This window comes from Sinocyclocheilus rhinocerous, unplaced genomic scaffold (assembly GCF_001515625.1).
Source record: "Sinocyclocheilus rhinocerous isolate Xijiao unplaced genomic scaffold, SAMN03320098_v1.1 scaffold753, whole genome shotgun sequence".
NCBI classification, from domain to species: Eukaryota; Metazoa; Chordata; class Actinopteri; order Cypriniformes; family Cyprinidae; genus Sinocyclocheilus; species Sinocyclocheilus rhinocerous.
The window spans coordinates 1222284-1241816 of record NW_015655991.1 but is presented as its reverse complement, the minus strand read 5'-3'; the positions used below and the strand labels follow the sequence as shown (position 1 = coordinate 1241816).

Below are 19533 nucleotides of genomic sequence, written 5' to 3'. Positions count from 1 at the left end.
TGCAAGCGACAACGGTGTACCAGCTCTACTGCCATGGCGAAAGTTTGAGCAAAACATGGTAACTGTTCTGTCTTTGGCTGCACAGACGAGCACAGAACACTATTTAGAGTCCCAGCCTCAGAGGAGACAAGAGAGCAGTGGATTTATTGATTTATTTAATGTACTGTATATTGCTGCTGCCACAGAGATCTAAAATAAACTTGAGATTTATTTCCCAGCTGTTTACCTTCACAGACATAACCGACTGTTTTTGTAACTCATGTGTTTTTAACGTAAACTTGTGTGTGAATGAGAACTTAGGTTAGTACTCACATGCTGTATGGTGGCAGCTTTCTTTCCATGTGCTTCGGATGTGAGCGCTCAGAAAAACGTATGTCAGAATATTAAACTAATATGGTTTAAAATGCATGATTTCAGCGTGATAAACGTGATAATGAGAACCAAAACAGATGTTTTTAGCAGGTCTGAGCTGTAATGGCACAGCTCTATTCTGGAAAAGGGGGCGGGGAGCAGCAGCTCATTTGCATGCCCGAAAAACAGCGTGTTTCTACTTCCACTCAAAATAGGCATTTTCAAAATGATATAATAAATAATCTGTGGAGTACTGTGGAGTGGAGTATAAAAGGTGCATAATATGTCTCATTTAAATACTATATTTTCATTTTTTGTTATTTTTTACTGATGAATTATTAGTAACTTAAATGTATATTTTTAAATATTTAATTTTAATGTTTTGATAGTGTACTTTTAGGTAATAAAATAAAATGTTTGCTTATTTGCAGATCAATACATATTCAACGTCTTCATCCACAAATCTTCATTTTTGTAGGATGGAGTATTTAAATTTGCAAAAAAAGAAAAAAAAAAGGTTTATCAATCAGTACTTTTCACTTTTTTTCAAACAGTAAAATGAAAAGGACTACGGAGTAGTATTTTATTAGGATATCTGTACTTTTACTCAAGCATACTTCATCCACTAGTGCATATTTGTCTGGTTTTATTACCTGCCCTTATCTAGGATGTGCTATGACATAAATCCAAGAATAATAAGGCAAATCACACTAGCTGGCTTTTAAATAACTGCCCAACATCGCAGTGATACAAAACGTAACTCCATTTACATTTTTACATGCAACAATGGGAAGAAAAGCTGAGCACGAAAACTCACACAGAGAACTGACACATTCACCTGATTTATACCCAGTGACTGCCCCCAGCTGTTCAGATTGCCAGAGCCAAGTCTAAGCATGCATAGCTGAATGCTATTTATTGGGAATTCAAAACCTTTAGCCAAAAGCAAAGGTGCCAAAAGAACTACGTTAAAAATCAAATTCACAAATGTCGAACCCCACAGAGCTGAAACCATTTCAGACTCCATCAAATCAGCACAGGCATAACAAATCGAAAGGTTCTCAACATTACAAAGGGCTCTTTTTGTGAAACAACGGCCTGCATATACGGATCAAACGGGATGTCCGACCATCCCCTTAAACTAACATACACAAAAGAGAGAAAATGAAACAGGAGCGCACAGCAAAATCCCCTTTGTCTCCCTCCAAAGCTGTTCAAAGAGAACAAATTGCCAGAAACTGTTAGATCCAACAGCCAACGGAAATAATTCACAGCTTCATTGTGTGACTATTAAGGTCTGCAACTGAGGGGCTTCTGTTTCAAAATATTTTGTCAGGCCTTCAGTGAGAGATGAACAGCACCGTCTGGCACTTTGTGTGCGGCCAGCACAATGACTCATTGTGACAGAAGAGGAAAGTGGGCTTTTGGGATCTGGAGAGAGGGGATATTAATCACAACTCCCTGAACTGCCCCAATCTGGGTTCGGTGGCCCGTCTCGGTTCATTGTGATTAACACGACTGAAGAACAAACAATGTCAGGAGCCCATCATGATGACTAACTTATGCAGCAAAGGATTGTTCGTTCCAGCTCAAGGTAAACATCCCATCATGTCTGCTTCTCATTTACAACATTATAAAACGTGTCTCATCAGTATCAATAATCACGTGAACTAATGACCCGTTTTAGTATATGGATGTTTGATACCTAAATGCCTGCAAAACCCAACATTATTTACATTTACAGCAAAGAACCTGTGATTCTTATATACTTACTGCATTAGGCCATAATATGGAAGCCCGTTTCCACCCGCAATAAAAAAGGTAATTGTGACTTTATATCTCACAATTCTGAATTGTTTTCTTTAAGAATTGCGAGAAATAAAATAAGAATTGCAAGATGTTAACTCCCAATTACGAGTTTATAACTTGCTATTGTGATTTTGTAATTCTGATAAGAAAAGTCAGAATTGTGAGATAAAAGATCACAATTAACTTTACTTTTTACTTCATTGCAGAAAAAAAAAACTGAATTGCGAGATGTAAGCTCAGAATTCTGAGAAAAAAGTCAAAATTCTGAGATAAAAAGTTGCAATCACCTTTTTTATTTTTGGCAGAAACGGGCTTCCATACCATAATATCTTTTGAAAACAAAAACATAAGAACAGTCTATAAAAAAATATAAAGAAAATCTTTCAATAGGATTTTATATTGGTTAGCCAGGACATCAATATATTTTTCATCATTTTAAGCGCATATGAGTTATACATAACCAGATCAATATACACGCTACATACATTACAATGCAAAACATTTTCGGCATAGAAGATAGGCAGAAAAATATTCTGTTGAAGTAAAGATGATGTTGGCTGCTTTGACTTTACAATAAATAGTGTATTTTTAGTTTATCCATATTACATATACAAGATGAGTAGCATATATCTAAGACAGTAGAAAAATATGTGGCCTACGTCAACTTTATAAAAGCATTCTGGCCAATAAGCTGTCTACATCATCCTTTTTATTCCCTCTTATGTACATACAGTGGAAGCTTGCTAAAATTACATCATTTCCTTTAATGATGATGATGATGATGATTGCTTTAAAATCTTTCGTCCTTATAATTCTGGCCAAATAGCATATATTTATTCACTTATCAAACATGCATTTTTCAACAATGCAAGAAAATTGAATGACCTCAAGGCCTCTGAAAAAAAAAAACAGGTCTCAGAAAGAATTCTGGGATGTCAAACTCATAAAGACTTGCGCTAAACTGACTCATAGTAATAAACCAGATCTTTAGACTACCTGCTGCCAGCATCTGGTTTTGTACTACATGCACATTGTGTGAGTGTGGGAGTGTGTGTTCTTCTGGTAATAAAATGAGTGTCAGACTGGAATGGCACAGTGTTAGAGCAGGGAGGAGACTAAGAAGTGCAAAGGCTGTCCAGCTGTTCAGGGTTTAAGTACTTCACCACTTCCTTGATCCCGTCTTCACAGCTCCTAATCTTACTCAAATCTTTCTGCTTGTCCTCTTCTTCTTTGAATTTTCTCCAAGTTTCTGTGCAAACAGAAAAAGGAAAGGACAGTCCAAACTGGGAAAAATTAAGTTGGTAAAGGCAAAGCAATGGAGAAATGCATTAGGCTTTGTGTGTTTACACTGAAAGCTGCATCTGAATTGTATGGAAGCTTGTTTCCGCCAAAAACAAAAGAAGGTAATAGCAACTTTTATATCAGAATTCTGACTTTTTTTCACAATTCTGAGTTTATATCTCACAATTCTGAGATAGAAGTCAGAATTGCGGGATATAAAGTCAGCATTGTGTAAAATTGGAATTTTGAGAAAAAGTCTGAATTCTGAGTTTAGAATCTGAATCTAAATCTAAATTCTGAATTTTTTTATCTCACAAATTCTGACTTTTTTTTGCGAAGACTGTGAGAAAATTTATTTTTAATCCAAATCAGGTGAAATAAACTCATAATTATGGGAATAAAAGTCAGAATTGTGAGATAAAAAGTTGCAATTACCTTTATTTTTTAATTCCATAGCAGAAACAAAAAAGTCAGAATTGTGAGATGTAAACTCAGAATTGCAAGAAAAAAACTCAAAAAGAAGTTTATAACTCACAATTCTGACTTTTTTTCCTTTGATTTCTGAGTTTACATCTCACAATCTTTGCACAAAAGTCAAAATTGGGAGATGTAAACTCTAAATTGTAAGAAAAAAGTTGAAATTACCTTTTTAATTTTTTTATGCTGTGGCAGAAATGGGCTGCCAAATTAATTGAATCTCCACACATAAAAAAGTGATTTCTGTCAGTGTAAATACTGTAATGCATACAACAAAAACCATAAAAATTGCTTTAGTGTGCAGTGTGAAACAGGAGTAAGTCTGTTCTGCATTTAATTTGAAACACAGCCAATGCACACAAAATGCATTAAGAGTGACTTGCTGAAATAGACGGAAAATTTGTAAAAAAGTAAATCAAAACCTTTCTTTAATTTACATGTTAGACATGTTCAATTTCCTTTGGTCTCCTCCACCTTCTCTTATTACCTGGCAGCTGTAACTACTCTGAGCTCAAATATTTAGTTTCATACCTAGAATCTCAGTTTTCAGGGCTGTTTAAAACATATTGTAGGTTGACATATAAGGAGAGCAACAAGTTTGCCTCTTATTTACCAAAAAAACGTGTTCAATTCAAAATCAATTTTAACTATCAAAATACACAGTTGAATGTTTAAATGCTATGACTTTCTGTGTCTCAGAAAGCAGTAATTGCAAACTAACACAAATTTAATTTGGTGAAATGAAAAGAATTAAGCATACCCTCATCTAATGTAGTCAGCAAGATGTAATTTTCCGGATGCTCTATGAGGTCTTTCTTCTGAACGTCACCTGTCTCCATCAGATGCAAAACACCTGCAAAGATTTGAAGAAAATTTAAGGGAACATGATTAACACTTCACAATAAGGTCCCATTAGTTAATGCATAAACTAGCATTAACTAACAATGAGCATTACATTTGTTACAGTATTTATTCATCTTTGTTAACGTTATATAAAAATACAACTGTTGATTGTTAGTTCATGTTAGGTGAGGTCCATTCAATAATATTAACAGACACAACTTTTGATTTTAATAATATATTAAGAAATGCTGAAATTAACATTAACTAAGATTAATAAATGCTTTCAAGTATTTTTCATTGTTAGTTCATGTTAACTAATGTAGTTAACAAATGTTAACAAATAGAACCTTATTGTACATAAGTGTTACAAAAAACATAATTCTAGTGGCATACAGCAATAATACGCAACCTTATCTTGCAGCTGAGAACCGGCAAAGATTTATAAAGTTGCCTATCTAAGTCATTGACTAAGAATTTGGAAGAAATCTAGTAAAGTGAAAGAATTTTTCTCCCTATTTTCAGTCTCCAACAATAGGTCGTTCTGCTCTACATTATAACTTGCATAAATCACCTTCAACAGTTTTCCAGACTTGCACCTCTACTTCCGTGGCTCCTTGTCTCTCGATGGCAATCATCCGTATTTTAACTTCTGACTGAGCAGCTGATGGAGGTTCAACTTTATACACCAGGAGACTGTTATTGTCCTGAGTAAGGTAGCACTCTGTCCTGTTGCTCTCTGCTTTGAGCTCTGGAAACCAAGTTAAAAGAAACACACTGATAAAACATGAAGTTTAAATCATTACAAATATAATAGCACTGATACGCCTACCTGGACAAATCTTACAGCATTTCCCCTCTATTTTTATGGGATGTTGGCATAGATAGTGGTTGGGACACGTGATGCGTCTGCATTCTTGAAAGCCGTCCCTGCAGGTGCACAGGATGCACTCCAAGACCTTCCCCAGCACCGGGTGCCACACGTCACCATGAGAATAGGTCTTGCCACTGTACACACAAGCTTAGACAAAGTCAGAAACCCTACATTACTTTGACAGGATATGACTTCATTGGATTTTGACATGCAATTCGTGATTTGGAAAGAGTGGTGCATTACAGTTTACCTCTCTGATGTTTGCGCTGTAGAAGAATTTTAACAGTAGTTTCGGCAGCTCCTTTGAGGTGTAGTGTCTGTAGGTTGAGGCCTCTGGGAGACCCCTGCAGTGTCGATGGCATGGCCCTAAGTGAGTGACCCCTGACCTGCTCCGCAGCACACTGATCCACAGAATGCCTCTTGTATTTCAGGACATATAAAAACAAATATTGTAACTCTGGACTAACATAGAGTTGCATAAATTAAACAATAAAACACATTTTAACCCTGTAAACCCTGACATTCAAAATAATATATATATATATATATATATACTGTATGTATATATATATATATATATATATATATATAAATCTAGTTGAGCATCATATATACATCAGGCTTTAATGGTTCATATGATATAGTACAATATGAGGTTCATACTCAAGGAGAAAAAAAACACCTCAATTTTTTTCAAAGGTCCAAATAAGCAAAAAAATATGCAATTTATTGCAGCTGATGATATTTATATGGCCAAAAAGTAAGATGAAATTCTGATACAGTAGCAGACTATTTAAAAAATGCTTATAAATATCAGTTGTCACTATATATTTCCCAATAATATATGTCTTATTATGATGATATTTTAATGCTTGATAGTTTTATGATCAAAGCTCTGTAGTTTTTATTGTGGGGGGCACAACATATAATGCAATGCAATACAAAAATGATTGAGAGATACAAATAAATGTTACTCAAAACCCTTATGTATTATATTTGATACATTTTTAAAAATGATTTATGGCTAATAAGTAAAGTTGCTACAGTCCAGTAAGTGTTCCTCTTTAAATATTACTAACAATATAAAAGTTATTCTTACATTTACGTTATAAAAATCAGTCGAAAATTCACAGAAAAAAGACATGTACCACAACCTGAAGGGTTTTTTAGAATTACACTAAAAGACCTTTTACTTTATAAAAAAAAAACCTATAAACTATCAGTCAGATCACAGAAGGCATGTAGTAGACTGTGTAAAACAGGTCAAGTATTGATCATATTGATAATTTTGATATTTGATACAGGATTAAAGAGTACAGTGAGTCCCCTGAAAAAGAAAATACATACAACTCCTCTGTTCAGTTGTTGTCCTCCGTCTTCAAATGATGCAGAATTGATATCAATTGCACTTTCTGTTTATTCAAAGGAGACAATGTTATTTAATCAGCACAATCAGGGGTGGAATTAAACATGAATACAGCTTGTAGCATCCAATTTCATCCAATGTCTAAAATTAATAAATCTAAATTGCACATATATCCTCACCTTTGCACACTAAGCAGCAAGTATCCGGGACTGACTCTGGTGAGGAGCATGTAATGGGCCGACAGGTTTTCAATGCACAGAATATATTTCCATTCTTTAATGGAAAAGAATGAGATTTTAAAAAAAGAATATTAAAAATCAGAAATTGACACAATGATTAAAATCAGCACCTCAACATCAGTGCCTGACAACATGGGGCAAAGCAAGAATAACTGACTTTTTTATATAGATATAAATCAGGCCAGAAAATGTCTCAATAACATACAGTATGTTACTGTGGAACACTCTCAGAAATAAAGGTACAACAGCTGTCACTGGGGCGGTACCTTTTTTAAAAAGGTACCCTTTTGTACCTGTTAGGTTCTAATATGCACACTTTAAGTACTAATATGTACCTTTAAGGTACCAAAATGGACCCTTTAGGTACAAATATGAACCTTTTGAAAAGGTACCGCCCCAGTGACAGCTGTTGTACCTTTATTTCTGAGAGTGAAGGAGCCTTAGCTTTTTTAAATTCTGCATAGTAAATAATTTATTGTAAATAAAATTATGATCCTAAAACCAAACATTTCTTTAAGAAGACATTATTACTTGAATTGCTTAATCTTCAAAGGCTTTTATCCAAAACAACTTACATTGCATTTGAGGTATACATGGAACCCATGAGTCTGGCATTGCTAGCACTCCCTTCTACTGTATTTACGCCTGCTCTCCGACACCATCTTTCAAAACACTATACTATAAAGGATTTTTTAAACTGTTTGAGGTTAGAGCCCCATGTTCAATGATGCACTATGGTGAAAGCAACAACAAAGATTACAAAAAAAATAAAATAAATACTTACAGAGCAAGTACACATGACGCACTGGTTCGACTGACGGGATGGGAAGAGCTCATGGTTGGCAAATGTTTCCCCTGTTTGGTAAGTGCTTCCATTATACCTACAGGTTTTAATGGGTGCCCGCAGACCAGCAGGAGTTCTGTGCTCATCTGTGATTATGACAATAGCCATCAGACGGTTCAAATAAGAATGGATTAGAATCATTAATATCAATTCACATAAACACTGGGACCTGGAAAAGTGTGATGTTTTACCTGCACAACGAGGGCAACACTGCTGTGAGTTAGTCACTGGCTTTTCACATCGCAGAACAGGGCATTTGATGCTGTTGCATTTCACATGACCAAACTATACATACACCCACATGAAAGTAGACAGAAACATTGACATAATATACATAGCATGTGGATCTGACATGTGCATGCACCTACATGCATATATACAAACTGTATAGGATCACCTGTATCCTTTAGGTAAAAAAAACAATGCATATGAAAACTTTTTCCAAGTCATTATTTAGACTTGGAAGTTGGATACGTACTTCTGTGCAAGTACAGCGCATGCAGAACATGAATCCAAAGGGCTCCAGATAGGGATGCCAGCTATCTCCTGGCCTGTACGCCTTCTCTTTAAAAGTGCAGAAAACACCTGACACTGCATACAACACAAACATACAATCATCTGATTTTCAAGAATAGCATCAAATTCTAAATATAAAACAGGGTTAGCAGTTTTAGTTTATTTAGCCATTTCCCAAGGTCACTCCACTAAAAGATGACACTATGACACTTAAACTTTTGTTTACTACAAAAAAAACAGGGTCTCTTATTAACAAACCAGACAAAATATAACATAAGTGATAAAGTGATAAAAATCCTCATAGGATGATGATGTCATCTTCACAGTTTTTATATATTGGGGAGAGTTGTGATTGTAACAGATTTGACGAATTACCTGGAGACATATTTTAAAGACTTTTTAATAAAATGTTATGTTCACTAAACCCTACAAATATAGTAAGGGGCACTAATTACAACATTATAAGCAAATATGGCTGGGGAGACCAAAAAGGCATTCTTATTGAGAAAAAGGACGAAATAAATAAATAAAATGCTGTTACTGGATTTTTTTTGTTGTCTTAATGAAATAATATCGTTTGCACATATTAATGAAGGACACAAAAGGCACCTTTTCACGAAATGTCATCCGTTTTAATGACTTTAAAACACTTAAAGCGCCGTTATAAATGAACTTGTATTATATAACCTCATCACACAGCAATTTCAATGCAGTCGTATCGCTGGCAGAATGATGCCAATTTACCAATAACATATTTTTTGATGGAGTCACTTACTTTTTCCTGGTTGTATTGCCTCTGTTTCACACTGAACGAAGCATCGCATTGTGACCAAAATGAAAAGATGTTTCAAGTAGGTCATTCTTTTCTTCATGTTCCAGGAAACTGTGGACATGCAGGATTTCTCTTCTCGAACTTCTCCGCACTTTATAACTACGACGGTCTGTGGGAGTTTCTGTAGCGCTTCTAGGTTTTTATCTAACGCGCCTCCTACAGGAAAATCCACTTGCTCGTTGTGTTGTACAAAAATTATTTTGTAGAAAATTTATTTAAATAAATAATCAGTCATGATAAATGCGAACTGCGTCAAGCGCGTCAAATCTGATATTATTCAGATTTTTTAGTAAAATATTTTATATAATAAATAATAAAATATTCGTAATATTGACAGTAGTAAATATCTGCTCAGATATATCTGCTAAATATTCCTGCTCAGTTTTTAATAAAATGTGAACTGCTGCACAGTATCAGTATATGGATTTAAGCAAATGAAATTTGATATTATGCTGATGTTTATTTAATAAGAGCTATTTTATGTAATAAATAATAAAAGCATTTATGTAAGTAATATTGACAGTAGTAAATATCTGCTCAGATATATCTGCTAAATATTCCTGCTCAGTTTTTAATAAAATGTGAACTGCTGCACAGTATCAGTATATGGATTTAAGCAAATGAAATTTGATATTATGCTGGTTTATTTAATAAGAGCTATTTTATGTAATAAATAATAAAAGCATTTATGTAACACAATTGATGATGTAAAAATTATGTAATTATTTTCTGAAGCAGCTTACACATTGTTATAGTTAGTCCTGTTGTAAATATTAACATGTCCATTTATGTTGGCGTTTAAATCATTTTTTTTTGTTTTCATTTAACAATTTCAAAAATAAATACATAAATAAATAAGACCCCCCCCTTTCCATCAGCTAAAATATTTCAGGTAAAAATTGTGTTTTTTTATTAAGTATACTTTACTTTTGTCACATTTTTTCCCAAGCTGACCAAAAAAAACATTTTTAATTGTCAAAACACTCAAAAGTTGACCTAACAGCCTAACTGTTGTCATATATATATATATATAAAAGATAAAAATGATTTTAAAAATAGTTCACAGCACATGATGAGAATAAATTTATTGCAAACTCAATATATCTGACAGCAATGGCATATACAGTTTATTTGTAATCAACACAAACATCAAACAAATTGTCACCATCTCTCCAATATCTTAATAGTGTTTTATTGCAAACTAAAACCAACTCATTAATGAATAAGGAGAGAGTAAGAGCAGGTTCTTGAGCATGTGCTCCAAAACACTAACAGCTTGTTGAATTCCTGCATCCAGAGAAGTCAATGACAACACGAACAAACAAACAGCACTGATTCAAACGAAGCAAGAGGTCAACAACAGAGTTCAGGAAAATTCCTACCAGAAAGCTCAGGCATTTCTGGCTCAGATGTGTCATCAAGTAAGATTTCATAACCAATCAGTTTTTCTGGACATGCTTTGCAGCCTTTTTTCATCTCCAGTTCGGTTTCCCTTGCTTCATCGGGATCTTCTTGGTATTCAGATTCATTTAAGCCATTAACCTGGAAAATTAAATCAAACAAAAAAAAGTTTTCAAACATACATATACAAGTCTTTGATATGTAGACTCCTAGGTTCAAGGTGCAATAAAATTACCTCTGTCACAAAGAACGGCTCTGCATTTTGATTCGTCTCAAAGGATATGTCTGCACTTGTCAAGTCAAAATGCTCCTGGCCTATGGCAATGTCTTCCTCGTCGTCAATGCTTGTTTGAGACGAGAAGCCAAATACATGAGTTAACCCATACTCTAAGGGTAGAGGATTATCTTGTCCAGTACATTTCGTGGAGCAGAGCGTTTCTGTAGCATGTTGATTTGCCGTGATCGAAGGAAATTTTGGAAGTGTGGGTTTCACCTGAAAGTTTAAGTAGAAGGTAAATTGCTTCTGAAAGGATTAACTTTAAAAAATATTAAGTGCCAAATCCAAACTTGTGACACCTTTCTTTTAGGACTGACAGGGAGTATGATATGTCGCTTAATCAGATCAGTTGTTTTTTTGCGTGTTATCTTAATACCCAGCGTGACTTGAAGAAAACAGGTCAGCATTGGTGGATCGCCTGTAGTAAAAAAACAAAGAAAGCTGTGCATTTTTGTCAGATTTAGTTGATTTAATGCACTAACAATGAGCCTGCCTGAGGATTGTGTGAGCTTACCACTCCTCTGTGTTGTCAAGGGGTTTGAGTGAATAACAAGCTCATTGAGCTTCGGAAACAATGCCACGGGCAACAATGCCTCTTCCTCGGCTATCTAGAGGAAAAAAGTGGCAAATAGCTCTGCTGTCAATGACTTCATTCGGCTGTCTATGTTTGTAGCAAATCAAAGGCTTTTTAACAGCCAGAAGGCAATACACAGACCTCATTGTTGGCCAAATTCAGATGACGAAGTTCTGGAAAAGGTAGACAGAGACCCAGAGCGCATCCGTCCTCCTTTCTCTGATGACAGTACTGTAGGGCACCAGAATGCATTTTGAGACATGATTTGTCCTCCTAAATGAGATGCAAGTTAGATTGTAAAATGCTGATATAGATCTCTGCTAAATTGAAAATAAATTGATACGACGTATGTAAACAGGAAAATAAAAAAATAAGAGAGCCGATCCTACTTTCAACGCTTTTTCTGGTTTTTGCTGGTTCATCTTGATTTCAGAGTCTATCTGGCAGAGAAAGTGAATAAATGAACACATAATTTGTTTTCCAACCTAAAATTATTCTTATTTTGTAAATTAAATATACTAACACGTTATCCTCTTGTCATTCACTGTGGGCACATTCTGTCCGATGCTCTGTGGCATAATGCCTGTCTGGGCATCTTGTAATGTTGCCACCTTTTCTAAGAATGGGACTCCTGAGATGTAATTTCCTTGTAAGTTTAGATGACGAAGCCTAAATGCACAATAAATTCAAATTAGAAAAAGAAAATAATTTAACAGAGAATGAAAGAAAAAGAAATGTTAAATTTGAGCTTATATTGCCCTTTTGCATTTTCCAAATTTTTTTCTTTATAATTTATAACTTTAAATATTTAAAAACAAAACAGGGCCATCTAATCACTACACATTAATATTTACAACACCAGTAATTTCCTTGGGCTACAGCATTGTTTTGTTTAAAATTGTGTGGCTGTGCCTCAAGAGGGCAGTCTATACCAAGAAGAATGAAATAAACTTGATAGACTACCTAATGTGTCTCATAACTGATTATAATGACTGCGCATTTTGTGCAGAAAATTAGGATTATAGAAACATCGTTTTTATTCTTGCATTTTTAAGATGACCTTCATGATCGATACAGAGAAATATGCAGCACCTCTCTTGGATTAAAAAAGTATCAAATGTTGTGCTATGGTTCAACCCCAAAATTGATTTTGTGCTAAATAACATTGCTATTTTGGCAAATTATTATTACATTCATAAAAAGATTATTATTACGGTTGTTGTTGTAAAATTTTCCTGCACAAACAAACAAATAAATAAATACATCTGGTGTTTATGGAAAAGATTCTACTTTAAGCACCTGTCACATGCAACGCAGAACTAGTCAGGACTATCTTGTTGCATGAAATGTCACTTTTATTTGATATCACTGAAATTCACTTAAACATTTTGGAAATGCCAGAGCTATTTCTTTATAAAACAGCTTACTAACCTCTTTAAGTTAGCAAGGCTCATAAACACTCCCGGAGAAGATAATTTGTTGTCATCAAGCATCAATACCTCCAGAGTTTGAAATAGCAGGACACCCCGTTCTGTGCTGTTGAAAAAGAAAACTTTATATATGATAGAGACATTCAAAACTATAGTGAAAACTATGGACTGTGGATTCTACGTTTTGTCTTGTGACTTAACGGTCAATGCTTTTAAATAAAGACTAAGCATTGTATTTCTAAAAACATATGCTACCTAGATAAAGTCTTTGAAGGAACTACAGTAGCAAACATTTACTTTTCTCCAGAGTAGGTACAAGGTTCAGCCATATTGAGTGGAAGCATCTGCAGCCGGTTTCCAGTCAGATGGAGCACCTTCAGATGTGGTAACAGGCCTAGATTTATTATGCTTTCTCCTGTTAAGGTATTGAAGGATAAATCCAACACCTGAAACAAATGAATAAAGTCAAGCTTCTCTGATCATCACAATATTCTCAGTGACATCTGCTTCAAGCCTTCAAGAGCAAAATATGATCACAGCCCAGTATTCAAGAAAACTCACCTCCAATTTCTGGAAGTCTTCAGCATGAATCTCTAAATCATGGAGACTGTTCAATGACAGTTCCAATTCCCTCAATGCAGGAAACCTGGCAAAGGGTTCTAGAAACAAAATATATAATATATTTTGTATGCAAACAATTTCCATCACACTAGAAATTTCCAAATATATTAAATATAAAATATAAATTAAATGTACAAAATCTTTAATTACCTAAAGTTAAGTGGTTATCAGAAGCATTTATGTATGCAACATTATCAAATTGTTCCAAACCCTCAAGTCTGACCTGTTTTTAAAAAGAAAAATCCTTCTGTGATGTAAATGGCAGATGTGACTTAAACCACTGGCTTAATCTAACAAAGTAACTTTAAACAATGTTTTTGATACAGGGCTTACCGTTTGCAAACGCTGGCCACTGATGTTAACAGAACAGAGGTCTGAGGGCTTGTCCACACAACACAGTGTAAGCTGAAGTATTGTGGAAGTGTTTGCGTGTATGTTCAATGGAGGATATTGAAAGAGAAATTGAACATCAATGTCACATTTTAAACCAATGAATGAATTAATAGCAGACAAATTTAATACTAATGTGAATGCATTCTTACAAAAAGCTGTGCATCTAAACAGTTGCTAGCACTCTCTGGTTGTCTCTTTTCATGTTTCCCAGAGTGCACTTCAAAACGTGATCCTGAAATGTTTTTCCTTTTTGATGTCCTATCTTCCAAAGTATCTCTGTTTGCTACAAGCCAGTGTCCAGCCCCTTTAAAAAATAAATATCACAATGGACTACTGTTTAATAATTACAACTTTATTTCTTTTAAATGTTCAGCATTCTAAGGCATGCTTTCCACAATAAGATTGTTTAAAGAAAATAACACTTTTATTCAGGACGCATTCAATTGATCAAGTGACAGTTAAGTTGTTAACATTGTTAACATAATTTCTATTTCAAATTAATGCTGCTCTTTTGAACTTGCTAGAATACTGAAAAAATAGTATTCTGAGGAAACAAAAATATTAAGCAACACAACTATTTTCCACATTGATAATAATAAGAAATGTTCCTTGATATTAGAATGATTTCTGAAGGATCATGTGACTTTGTCATCACAGAAATAATAATCACCTTCATTTCTTGGATGAAAAAATGATGTTATTGGGAAACAGTTTGAAGGGTAACTTTGTCCATTGTCCAGTTTGTAAATCCCCAGTCCTGTCATTTCTTTCAGCGAGCCGTTACCTCCTAAACAACATGAAGTTGTAAACAATTACAATACAGCATAAAAATACATAGGCCTACCAAACAAACCGTTAATCACAAACGTTAAGATTAAGTAGGCTACTTTAGTAACTCTAGAAAAGTAACTTACCTTAACTAGGAAACATTGAGCCTCTCCTACTATGCACCATAGATGTGCTATGCACTCTGTCTCGGATATTTGTACAAACAGGACATGAAGTCTGTCTTGCATGGTCTCTTAGCAACCGTAGTTAAGCGATATGGGAAATGTAGTACTTTTACTTTTTATTTGAACTCAATGGATACAATTTGAAAATGATAAACGAAGTTTTAAAAAAAAGTTACAGATCAATTAATACAAGTGAATGAAATAAGTTTACAGCGTCCCTGTTCGTTCCGAACTGCCTTTCCCACAATGCACCAAACTAGTTTCCGCTTTCGTCTTTCTCGGCTGTCTGCAGTGGAGGAAGCAGTAGACGGTGAGCTGCATCACACAGTAATGTACATTTAAACGGTTTGATACTAACATGCAATATATGGAAGGTGAACAGATTGTATGTATTGTCAGTTTTCGCTTTAATATCTATAATTAAAAAATTGACCTCGTATCATTTGATTATGTATGTCTTGTCTTAATAAATACTGTGTGGGATCAGGACTTTTTAATGAATTATATATATATATATATATATATATATATATATACATAAATTTTTTACATGCCTCAAAGCCAAGAAGTGTCTAGATATCTGTGCATGAAAACGCCTCGAAGTCTGCTGCATTTCATGTCATATACCCACATATTTTTACCTACTTGTTTATCTAGGAATGATTGACAGAATGGTGTCAAAAAGCCACCCAGAAGCCCAGCAAGCCCTGCCTGCACGAACAGCATTATTCCAACAGAAGGATGGTAAAACATACAGAATTCCTGCTCTAGTCTACATCAGTGATGGTCAGACTTTCCTTGCCTTTGCTGAAGAGCGCAGCACTCCACGTGACCGTGATGCAAAGGTGTTGGTCATGAGGAGAGGATCACTACAAAATGGATCCCTTCAAGTAATTTCATTTTTTTAAATATATCATATATATTTTTATGCATGCATTGATAGTTTATAATATACACCACAGTTTGAAAGTTTGGGGTCAGTACTATTTTTTATCATTTTTTTAAAGAAATTAATTATTTTATTTAGCATGGATGCATTAAATTGATCGAAAGTGACAGTAAAGACTTTTTTTTCAAATACTTTTTGTTCTTTTGAACTTTTTATTCATTCTGAAAACAATATATATATTGGTTTCCATAAAAAAATATAAAGCAACGGTTTTCAACTGATAATAATAGAACATGTTTCTTGCGCACCACATCAGCATGTTAGCGTGATTTCTGAAGGATCGTGTGACATTGAAGTAATGGTTGCTGAAAATTCAGCTTTGCCGTCACAGGAATGAATTGCATTTTAAAATATATTAAAATAGAAAGCCGTTATTTTAAATGATGATTTACTGTATCTTTGATCAAATAAATGCAGCCTTGGTGAGCATAGAAACTTCAAAAACACTTTTAAAAATCTTACCAACCACAAACTTTTAACGATAGTTTTTAATTTTATAATTCAACACTTATACTCAACTGAATTAATTGTCATTGTTTTCAGTGGTCTCCTGCTCAAACACTCTCTTCTGCATGTTTGCCGAATCATCGCACCATGAATCCTTGCCCAGTCTATGAGAGGAAATCCAAAACCATCTATCTGTTCTTTGTCTGCATATTGGGCAATACCACAGAGTATTACCAGATTGCTACGGGTAGAAACCAAGCACGGTTGTGTTACGTCACTAGTTCAGACTATGGCCAAAACTGGAGCCAGTTAACAGATGTAACAAATAGAGTTATTGGAGATGAGATTTGCAACTGGGCTACTTTTGCAGTTGGACCAGGACATGGTATTCAGATGAAAAGTGGAAGACTAATCATTCCAGCTTATGTTTATTACATACATTGTAGGTGTTTTCCCTTTCATTTTCCACTCAAAGTCAGGCCTCATGCTTTATCTTTCTATAGTGATGACTGTGGTGTCACCTGGCAGATGGGAGGAAAAATCCCAATGAAATCCTGCGAATGTGAGATGGCTGAGATCATAGACCACACTGATCAGAGTCATTTGTACTGCAACGCCCGTAGTACATGTGGCCACAGAGTGGAAGCTTTAAGTGAGAGCAGCGGGGCAGCTTTTGACAACCCTCATGTTGCTCAGAAACTCGTGGAGCCCCATCATGGCTGCCAGGGTAGCGTGTTGAGCTTCCCTGTGCCCGAGCCATCAGATGAAGCGGAGAAGAACCCAAATGATTGCTTGATACAGTCAGACACCAAAATGTGGTTACTCTATTCCCATCCAACTAATAAAAAGAAAAGAAAGGATCTTGGAGTTTACTTGAATAAATCACCCTTGAAAACATCGGGTTGGGGCCGACCATGGATCATCCATAAGGGTCCCAGTGGATATTCAGATTTGACACAGTGTGAGGAGCGATTTGCCTGCCTCATGGAGTGTGGAAAAAAAAGTGAGATTGAGGAAATAGCCTTTGTGGAATTTAAACTCAGCGATTTAATGGGCACTTGAAATGATAAAAGAGTACTTCCTGTGGGATCTTTTAAAGGACTAGTTCACCCCAAAATGAAAGTTGGCAAAAAATTTACTCATCCTCAGGCCATCCAAGATGTAGATGAATTTGTTTCTTCGTCGGAACACATTTGTAAAAAAATCAGCATTGTATCACTTGCTCACCAATGAATCCTCTGCAGTGAATGGGTGCCATCAGAATGAGAGTCCAAACAGCTGATAAAAACATCACAATAATTAACAAGTAATCCACATGACACCAGTCCATCAATTAACATATTGTGAACCGAAAAGCTGTGTTTGTAATAAACAAATCCCTCATTAAGATGTTTTTAACTTTAAACCATTGATTCAGTCCTCTTGACTGAATCAGAAGAGAAATGTGCACAAATCCGATTACAAGTAAGAACAGTTCTAAATATTTCAATGTTTTTATCAGCTATTTGGACTCTTATTTTGACGGCACCAATTCACTGCAGATGATCCATTGGTGAATGATTGATGTAATTCTAAATTTCTCCAAATCTGTTGCAATGAAGAAACAAGTTAATCTAAATACTGAGGTCAAGGGTGAGTAAATTGTCTGCCAATTAAAATTTTTGGGTGAACTATTCCTTTTATGTTTGCTTTTGGGTTAGATTTGCATCTTTCTGCCGGATTAAAAAAAACAAAAAAAAAAAAGGAGAGAAAGCTGATAAATGTTTCAGATAAATGTATCTAAGATAAATGTATCTAAGGTGAAGTTAGCTGACAGTTTAAGATCGCCCCCTACTGACAAACTTAACCAAATATAAAGTGATAAAACACATCTTGAAATTATGCACAAACTGGGAATTAATTTTAATATTATAGCCTATATTAGTACAATATTATGTCCTCTAAAAAAAAAAAATTATATATATATATATATATATATATATAATTTTTTTTTTTTAGAGGACATAATATTGTACTAATATAGGCTATAATATTAAAATTAATTCCCAGTTTGTGCATAATTTCAAGATGTGTTTTATCACTTTATATTTGGTTAAGTTTGTCAGTAGGGGGCGATCTTAAACTGTCAGCCCTGTAACCATGACTTTGAAAAGTAAACTAATCATGTAAAAGCTGGATATTTGTAGAAATAGCATTTTAATGAACACATTGAGCACACGGATAGGTGTTCCATACCTTATACATTTACCTTTCAAAATAGAAAAGCAGCTATTTCGTGGAATGACTCATTAGCTATAACAAAAACGGGCTGCTTTTAGCCTAGCCCAGGTGTGCCCACACTCGGTCCTGGAGGGCCGGTGTCCTGCAGAGTTTAGCTCCAACCCTAATCAAACACACCTGAAGCAGCTAATCAAGGTCTTACTAGGCATACTAGAAACTTCCAAGCAGGTGTGTTGAGGCAAGCTGGTCACATTTAAAAAAGATTTGCATCTTTCTGCCGGATTAAAAAAAACAAAAAAAAAAACAGGAGAGAAAGCTGATAAATGTTTCAGATAAATGTATCTAAGATAAATGTATCTAAGGTGAAGTTACAGCATCTCTTGAAATCATGAAACTGTTATGACTTAATAAATTAAGCAGTTATTTAGCAGTTAATTAAGCAGTTATTGTGATAATTAAATTATGAGTGTACTGGTACTGGCTTGATACATGTAAGTTATGCTTTACCTTGTATTTGTTCATTTATAGTAAGAAAATTATATGCCTATATAGTAGGACTGTATGTCACTGCTCATTTGTATGTCATATAAACTGCTTGCTTTGGACTGTGTAGATCTTTTTTTTTCAAAATTGACTGATTGTGTTACATGGATATAATCGGCAGCCAGATAGTACTACTGTATTATTATTCTCCGTAAGTGTGTGTGCCTTTTGATGACAAGGTCATAATAGACAGAATTAATTAAGTGTACTGAGAGTACTATTATATATTATTTTTGTATTTTTATTATATATATATATATATATATATATATATATAAATTTTTTTGTGTGTTAGT

At 34.6% G+C, this 19533-nt stretch overlaps 3 protein-coding genes across 3 annotated transcripts; 1 reads left to right on the top strand and 2 right to left on the bottom strand.

Annotated features, from left to right (window-relative positions):
* Positions 1 to 2505: 2505 nt before the first annotated feature.
* Positions 2506 to 9543, bottom strand: LOC107718988 (chordin-like protein 2). The gene is made up of 11 exons (XM_016526271.1): positions 9373 to 9543; positions 8560 to 8672; positions 8273 to 8366; positions 8022 to 8167; positions 7178 to 7271; positions 6980 to 7044; positions 5883 to 6051; positions 5591 to 5779; positions 5333 to 5509; positions 4679 to 4771; positions 2506 to 3409 (listed from the first exon to the last, which is right to left on the bottom strand). Exons 1-11 carry the CDS (start codon positions 9488 to 9490, stop codon positions 3276 to 3278), a joined length of 1392 nt encoding a protein of 463 aa, XP_016381757.1. The 5' UTR covers positions 9491 to 9543; the 3' UTR covers positions 2506 to 3275.
* A 1087-nt stretch (positions 9544 to 10630) lies between these two features.
* LOC107718998 (X-ray radiation resistance-associated protein 1-like) lies at positions 10631 to 15161 on the bottom strand. The gene is made up of 16 exons (XM_016526279.1): positions 15040 to 15161; positions 14796 to 14912; positions 14275 to 14429; positions 14066 to 14137; positions 13883 to 13955; positions 13673 to 13770; positions 13409 to 13557; positions 13113 to 13217; positions 12205 to 12350; positions 12071 to 12117; positions 11823 to 11954; positions 11622 to 11715; positions 11398 to 11525; positions 11066 to 11323; positions 10812 to 10971; positions 10631 to 10716 (listed from the first exon to the last, which is right to left on the bottom strand). The coding sequence occupies exons 2-16, from the start codon at positions 14887 to 14889 to the stop codon at positions 10631 to 10633; spliced, it is 1797 nt and encodes a 598-aa protein (XP_016381765.1). The 5' UTR covers positions 14890 to 14912; positions 15040 to 15161.
* A 159-nt stretch (positions 15162 to 15320) lies between these two features.
* Positions 15321 to 17620, top strand: LOC107718989 (sialidase-3-like). The gene is made up of 3 exons (XM_016526272.1): positions 15321 to 15388; positions 15736 to 15968; positions 16571 to 17620. Exons 1-3 carry the CDS (start codon positions 15325 to 15327, stop codon positions 17534 to 17536), a joined length of 1263 nt encoding a protein of 420 aa, XP_016381758.1. The 5' UTR covers positions 15321 to 15324; the 3' UTR covers positions 17537 to 17620.
* The last annotated feature ends 1913 nt before the right edge of the window (positions 17621 to 19533 follow it).

Coding starts and splice junctions, on each gene's coding strand:
- LOC107718988 (XM_016526271.1), bottom strand. CDS start 9,490: ATGTCCACAGTTTCCTGGAACATGAAGAAAAGAATGACCTACTTGAAA. Junction 8,673..9,372: donor GGCAATACAACCAGGAAAAA/GTAAGTGACTCC, acceptor TGTTGTATGCAG/TGTCAGGTGTTTTCTGCACT. Junction 5,780..5,882: donor ACAGCGCAAACATCAGAGAG/GTAAACTGTAAT, acceptor ACTTTGTCTAAG/CTTGTGTGTACAGTGGCAAG.
- LOC107718998 (XM_016526279.1), bottom strand. CDS start 14,889: ATGACAGGACTGGGGATTTACAAACTGGACAATGGACAAAGTTACCCT. Junction 11,324..11,397: donor CTAAAAGAAAGGTGTCACAA/GTTTGGATTTGG, acceptor TTAAACTTTCAG/GTGAAACCCACACTTCCAAA. Junction 10,972..11,065: donor AGCCGTTCTTTGTGACAGAG/GTAATTTTATTG, acceptor TTAATTTTCCAG/GTTAATGGCTTAAATGAATC.
- LOC107718989 (XM_016526272.1), top strand. CDS start 15,325: ATGCACCAAACTAGTTTCCGCTTTCGTCTTTCTCGGCTGTCTGCAGTG. Junction 15,389..15,735: donor AGTGGAGGAAGCAGTAGACG/GTGAGCTGCATC, acceptor TTGTTTATCTAG/GAATGATTGACAGAATGGTG. Junction 15,969..16,570: donor TACAAAATGGATCCCTTCAA/GTAATTTCATTT, acceptor CATTGTTTTCAG/TGGTCTCCTGCTCAAACACT.